The sequence below is a fragment of the Hermetia illucens genome, chromosome 4, assembly GCF_905115235.1.
Source record: "Hermetia illucens chromosome 4, iHerIll2.2.curated.20191125, whole genome shotgun sequence".
In the NCBI taxonomy this organism is placed as follows: Eukaryota; Metazoa; Arthropoda; class Insecta; order Diptera; family Stratiomyidae; genus Hermetia; species Hermetia illucens.
Genome location: NC_051852.1, coordinates 127,248,242 through 127,255,253, shown reverse-complemented (window position 1 = coordinate 127,255,253; position 7,012 = coordinate 127,248,242). Strand labels below are relative to the sequence as shown.

Here is a 7,012-nt window from a genome sequence, read left to right as displayed (position 1 = left end):
TATGCAGATCGAAAATGTTCACGCCTATCTTATTATTTTGGATAAGGTGATTTTGAAAGAATAGGAAACAAGCAATTGTTCGCGATTATCTAAATTTGATTGGACACAAATGAGAACTAACGTGACATGCAGATGGCTATTATCTTAGATAAGGTGCAATTTCAAATACAATAGACAACATATATCTCTGGAGTGCATCGACAGTAAAAAAGAATAGACTTTGCAAGTCACTATCATCAGTTCCTTCAGACTAGCAAAGAACCGAACTATCCAAGATGAAAGCCATCGCTGTTATTGCTCTCCTTGTTCTTGTTTCCTGTGCCAGGCCAGGGTCTACAGCCGTTGCGAAATGGCTCGTATCCTCTACCACGATTATGGTGTAACCAACATGATCACCCTCGCCAACTGGATCTGTTTGATCCAACACAAATCAGGATTCAACGATCAAGCCGTCGGTGCTATCAACTACAACGGAACCCAAGATTTCGGTCTCTTCCAAATCAACAACCAATGGTGGTGTCAAGGAAACGTCTCCTCCTACAATAGCTGTGGAATCGCTTGTACCGCTCTTCTCGGAAACTTGTCCGCTTCCTGGAAGTGTGCCCAACTTGTCTACCAACAACAAGGATTCAAGGCCTGGTACGGATGGCTCAACTATTGTAACGGAACTGCCCCAAGCGTTGCTGACTGCATCTAAGGAGCTGATCTGAAATTTCTATCAAATGCATTTATGAAATATAGATAACTTTAACAATCCTTAATTCTTTTAAATTAAGACAATTCTTGAGCTTATTAGGTAGGTTCTAAAGATCTCCAATTGAGAAATGAGGATCACATTCGCATAAAAAAATCGCAGGCTGGCGAAGGGAGGCCTGCGGAATGGTTTTAGTCATTCCTTACTTGGTTCTCGACTGATGAATTCAAAACACATTCATGGGTGATTCAGTTTATGATATGTGCAGCAGATAGTAAAGGTAGTTTCATTACTGGCCCTTTCAGAAAAAGGACCATTTTTGAAAGACACTTCACCACACAAGCAATATCACCCGCGGTCGAAAGTTCTGCTCTCAGTGGATGTAGGAGGAGCAAATCGAAGGGAGAAGATTTTCGTACCTAATACTGAAACCGACTATAAGGGATAGAAATTTGTGGGCTAGCAGCCTGCAAATTTCGAAACGTTACCGCTACCACAACGACAACAACGCCCCGGAGAGGGACTGGCCTACGTCCACGACCTTTAGTTATCGTAAATGGTTAATGATTGGTTTCTGGAATGTGTGCACGTTCCCCGATAAAGGTATCGGAGGTCTCCAGAATACTCACTTTTCCCCAGCTTTATCTAGAAGGAAGCATCTAGAGGGAAGCATCTGCGGAGCATGCGAACCAAGTCCTATGTGCAGACGTCCAGGTCCAGGTGAGGCAATACTTGAAGTCGAATATCTGAGTGCGCAAGATCGTGTACTTCATGGAATACTTTCTGACGAAAAGTGGCCTAGGTCGCTTTTCAGAGGTCTCGCAAAGTATTTCAGAGGTTGATTCGAAAAAGGGAAACTCCTGAAATTTGTATTTGTGGTTGCTCTGGGACTAAGTGAAGTGAGATGGTGGGACTTTGGAGGTTTCTCATATCTCTCTTGCAACTCTGCGAAACCATTTGATAGCAGACTTCAGTCTGGTGTTAGATTGTTACTGACGGCTGGCCGTCGTGGGAGCCGATTTTTGAAAGGATTTTGGAAGATTCCAGTCTAGGTCAAGGAACATCACAGTTGTACCGTACCGTACAGAGATTTCGCATATTGTAGGGAAGGGTGCTTTCTACGAGTAATTACATGCAGTTCAGGGAAAGATTGTCAAAGACGTTATTGAGATAATGAGTAATCTGAATGTCAAGGTGGGCTCTGACAACTCCTTTCTCGGACAGGTGATGGGAAAATACCGTCTTGGCGACCGTAAGGAATATGGAGGGAGGTTTGCGGATTTCTGCAGGTTCCACGGACTCGTTATTAGTGGCATATTGTTCGATCACAGACCCTGTCATACGGTCAGTCAGTTTCAACTAACCAATACCATAAGAGCAATCAGATTGACCACTTACAAGATCTGGTTAACTGTGGTATCATGAAAGTATTTTGATGAACGGAAGGATCACTGCGAGTGATGGTGGGCGTGACGAGCTTCAGCTACTATACTATGTGAAATTCCGGAAAGTTAGCCGTACTTTGCACAGGAACCACCATGTTAATGCTCTGGTCAGCACAGGACAGGACAGGAAGCTGCCGCAGATGGCAACGATTTCAAAACCGTATACAGCATTACGAAAGAAGTAGCATGCGATTGCAAATCAAGGATGATCTTGTGACGGACGTTCAGAGTCCACTCCTTCTCCACGATTATGAGCAGCTGAAGAGGTAAAAGAAGCACCTCACCACGCTTTTTAACTGTTTGACAACCGGTGAACTTCCACCTCTTGTCGTAGAAATGACTAGCCAAGAGGACATGTGCATACTGATTGCCCCTCCAAACAGAAGAGAAGTCATCTCGGCCATCAATGCACTCAGACGTAGTAAAGCGACTGGGCTTGATGATTTTCTGGCAGAATAATTCATCGCCGCATCTGCATGTTTTGCAGATCTCCCTCTTCCACGGATTCCCAGGATTTCCAAGATCTTTCGCCAAGAGTTAAGAGAGGATATGAGTGTAAAGATTCGAAAAAGGTCCTGAGTGTGACAACTGGAGCTCCCGCAAAACAGCTAAAATAATCCTGGAACACATCGAGGAACACATCGAAAACGGGATCAACAGAGGGAAGACTGGTTTCCGCTCTGAATTACCGCATCAACATCCTACCGATCCTATTCTGAGCAGTGCGCAGAGTTTCCATCTTAGCATCACCTGTCTTTCATCAAGATGGCTGACTAGTGGGACGCCGAAGCATATGGCGCAGAACAGCGGAAGAGGGACGCAAGCATTTCGGGATGTTCGAGAAGGAGCTGAATCGTAGCCATGAACGATGTCATGTAGGTATGGTTTATGTACTATGCTCATTAAGGGGTGAAAGTAATTAAATTCAGGACTAGTCCATTACAAGGCCTCATATTTCAATGGAAGAAGGTTTTGTGAAAAACAAAATCTTTTTAAAATTAGTTTACTGTATGTCCCAGTACGTACCCACGCATCAGTTGCTTACGCAAGCTAGTATAGTAATCATTTGCGTCCTTCTCGCCTGCATATGTTAGTGCTACAGTGAGATGCGCATGCTCCTCCTCGCAATATGGGTAAGATTACAACTAGCTTAAGTAAACGTTGCCTGGCGGTTTCGAATTCCAACACCCAAGTTTATTGCAATTTTGAGATCAACGGCCCGGGTTTTAGTGATGGTAGCACCCCCTAAACCAGGGTAACCACTTAAGTGAGTCCAGGTAACCATGGAACTTTTGGGGGCTGTCTGTCGTCTGTTGCTTGATTGGTAGGTAGTTCACAGAGAGGGACGGCTGAAGGAATAGAACTCCCTATGGAAGACAGGGGTAGCGGGATGGGAAAATCGCCACGGCTGTAGTCCGTAAACGCGAGACTGTAGCTGAATCCAGGGTTAATATTAGAATGAAAATGTGGATGTAAAAAGCGCTCTTTTTGTTGAGATGAGATGAAATGGGCTAAGTGAGGATGTCCCAAGTATTAGCAGGACGAAAAGACGTTCAACTATCAGAACTTGGTAGGTAGATTGTTAGGAAAGACGTCCATGGTGAAACAAGGGCACAATAGTTCTTCAAGGACGCGGTGCGACTTTCCCTTAACAAAACAAATGGTGAAACAACTCACTCACGAATGCATGGAAATTGACGAGATTACGACGAAGGAGGACGTATGGAGGGACTTAATGTGGCCACATCAAATTTCAGACGGGAGTATCGGCGCAGTGAAGAACTTGCGGAAAGCATTAGGCGGTATGCAGAACGAAATCATCCGCATGTCGGCTGTTTCGGCAAACAAGTTATTAGAAGGTCCCAAAGTGAAGATCGGATTGATTGCCTTCAGCATTCAACAGATAATATCTCCTGCTATCTCTTTTAGATGTATTGAGGACGGTTTGTAGTATGGCCGATGCATAAGTGAGCACAATAGAGGGTCATCTGGCAAGAAATTGTGGGAAAGACCCTGAATGTATGTTTTGCAATTACAAATACAGATTTCGGTGATAATAGCCACACCGCATAAGACGAAAATGGCCCACTACGCGATCAAGGAGCATGAAGTAAATGGGGTTTTTCCAGATTAACTGCGATTCTTGGGACAGTCAGTCCAAACCCCAATGTTCATGTGGTGATTATTAACGGGTCGTACAGAGGAAGATACAACGGTATGAGCCATCGGCAGATAGACTCAGATACCGGGTACGGAAGCACAGGATCAAATAATAAGTGGCTGATAATGCTGAAAGTCGTTTCGTCGCTGGACTTCGTGCTTGGAAGGTGCTTGCTAAGGAAAGTTCCACGCCAACAGATACAACAGAAGAAAAATAAGGACTAATTGTCAGTAACATGGTTGCCGCTTGTGATATTTTTATCCTAAGGAGCTGAAATATTACCCAGAGTTTACCGAAGCTTTGGCGGAGTCACGAAATTACAAAATACAAGTTAGAAGGAATCACTAACGAGCAGATGATGGGCAGGGATTTGCACCGAGAAGGACGAAATTTGCTAAAGGGAGTCGTCAAAAGCAAGAGCAAATAAAATTCCTTTACGGAATTGTCTGGAGAGGCTGACAACTGAGTGGTTTAGTTTCAATTTGAATACATGCACGGAGGAGGCATCTCCCCGAGTAACTGGAGAAAGCAGATATTGGTCTTGCTACCAAAGGGTGACAAGCCATCTGGTGAGACACATTGTATCGTTCCGCTTTGGACAGCTTGGACTGTTAATTATATGGGAAAGCTGTTGGGGTGAATTAGACGCAACAGTTCACTCCCAATGTTAGGAGAAGCAGGTGACATATACGGTAGCAGTACGGCCTTCGCACTGTCGGATTATTGCTATTCAAGTAGCTCTCAATCTGGAGGAGGTATTTGCAGGCATAAAGTGGCAGAGTAGTACCGAAAAGACGCTTAAACCAGCTGAATGCGCCTACTTACAACTAATTTTAAAGAACCATTTCGTGGATAGAAAGCTCTACTATGACACCAACGTAGACTTAGTTGAATATTTAGTAACCGGTGGAGTAAGTGGTCCATTATTCTGGAATTCAGGAATATGATGTACACATCAAACTTCCGACACAAGCTCATCAACATCACAATTGTAGTAAATAGTAAAGGATGCTGTCGGGGCATGTGAATTAGCCAGGCTGACGGATAAAGAATAGCCATTATCACATGTGTTAGAATTTAACTTTTGCTTATCTCGTAGTTATTGTCCATAATTACTTGCGAGAACGGGCGCTCTGATATGACACCGATGATAGACCCAAGGAGTACGTTGTCCGTGCCTGTATCTCACAAGCCTCCTTGCAGGTACCACTACTGTGGAACATTATGTACAATGAAGTATTTAACCTTTCGGTCCCGTAGGAAGCCATATCATTGGTTGAAGTTGTAAAGAACTTAGAGAATGCTGAGTTATACTCTTTTGAAGTGATCAGTCCTGTAAAGGCCTGGTTATAGAGTGCTGGACTAACACTTGCGAAGGAAAAACTGGAAGCGGCCCTCATCACAATTCCTCTAAATGTCCAAGCTACGTGGGAAACCACAAGGATCCAGAGCACATATTCTTCCACTATACCAGATCAAGGGACGAGACGGGAAACCTTGAGGAAACTTTAGATGAAGCACTGATACTGGAGAATGCGATGAGGAGAATGCAAACATCGCAGGAAGGTCGACATGCTCAATGATTGCATCAATCCAGGGCAAACTGCGAAAAGTGAAGAGGTGAGAAAGGCACGGTTAGGAACGTTGCTTATAGAAGAGTGGAGAAATATATTGCCCGAGATTTGCAGCCTAGAGGACTGCATTTGAAGCTACAATCGGAGAGCATTCTACGCCTAAAAATATAATATCGTGAAGACGATATGCACCGAAATAGAAAAGGTGATCGCAGCCATCGATAAAAAGCTTAGGGACGAAGTAATCAGCCGGAAGAAGGAACGAGAGAGAATCATGGATGTTGACACAAGCGCAGGATAAATTCTGATCCAGCAACGCGACGTAATATCATATGGGAGTCCAACGCGGATAGTGGAAGGAGAAGGAGGTGGTGGGTTAGAGTCCCAAATAACCGCGTGGCAGAAGCGCTTTTGAAACTTTCTACCTTCCATTAGCAAAAAAACGTGCAGAGAGAGAGCCATTGAATCTATTTTAATAAGGTTTTGTTATACGCAAAACCCTAAAAGGCACCCATCTCAAGAGCAATAATTCAAGAGCTGTTTGCTTGCTGTCCTTCGTCCCAAATCTGAAAGCTAAAATAATCCCCCGAACGCATCAAAGAGCGCTGTGAAAGCTTTATCCACAGAGAATAGGTTGGTTCACTTCCAGGTATCGGTAGTTATTTTGGTAAGAAGGCAGAAATGCAGTGGGTAAGTCACATGTAAGAAAGGGCCACAATTCGATTGTTGGCTATGCCGTATAAACGAATTCACTATCTCAGAGTGGCTGACGATTAGGTCATCCTAGAAACACTAGCTTCTCGGGAAGACCGGAAGAGAACCGAAGCGCAGGGTTGTGGTGGCTACGGTCCGCTTCATTTGGGGGATATTGCCAACCATATTTATTGACATCTAGCTACATCACCGCGCAGCACTTGCCAATGGACATTGCCTCCTGAGCCAGATCTATAACCATTGCTACCGAAATCCACACTGTCGTTCTGACAAACCACTTGTAAGCTCGATGAACGGGAGCACCCTTTTGCATATCACTTTCATAGTGGATTTGATTAGATGAAAAGAGAACCCAAACCTTCATATGTTACCAAAGACGAATACTTTTCTGAAATGCTCTTTATTCAAATTTCAAATCAGATGC

General features: G+C 44.0%; 1 protein-coding gene across 1 annotated transcript; it reads left to right on the top strand.

The window, feature by feature from the left end:
- The first annotated feature begins 349 nt into the window (after positions 1-349).
- Positions 350-697, top strand: LOC119654083 (lysozyme-like). The gene has a single exon (XM_038059246.1). The coding sequence runs from the start codon at positions 350-352 to the stop codon at positions 695-697; it is 348 nt and encodes a 115-aa protein (XP_037915174.1).
- The last annotated feature ends 6,315 nt before the right edge of the window (positions 698-7,012 follow it).

Coding starts and splice junctions, on each gene's coding strand:
- LOC119654083 (XM_038059246.1), top strand. CDS start 350: ATGGCTCGTATCCTCTACCACGATTATGGTGTAACCAACATGATCACC.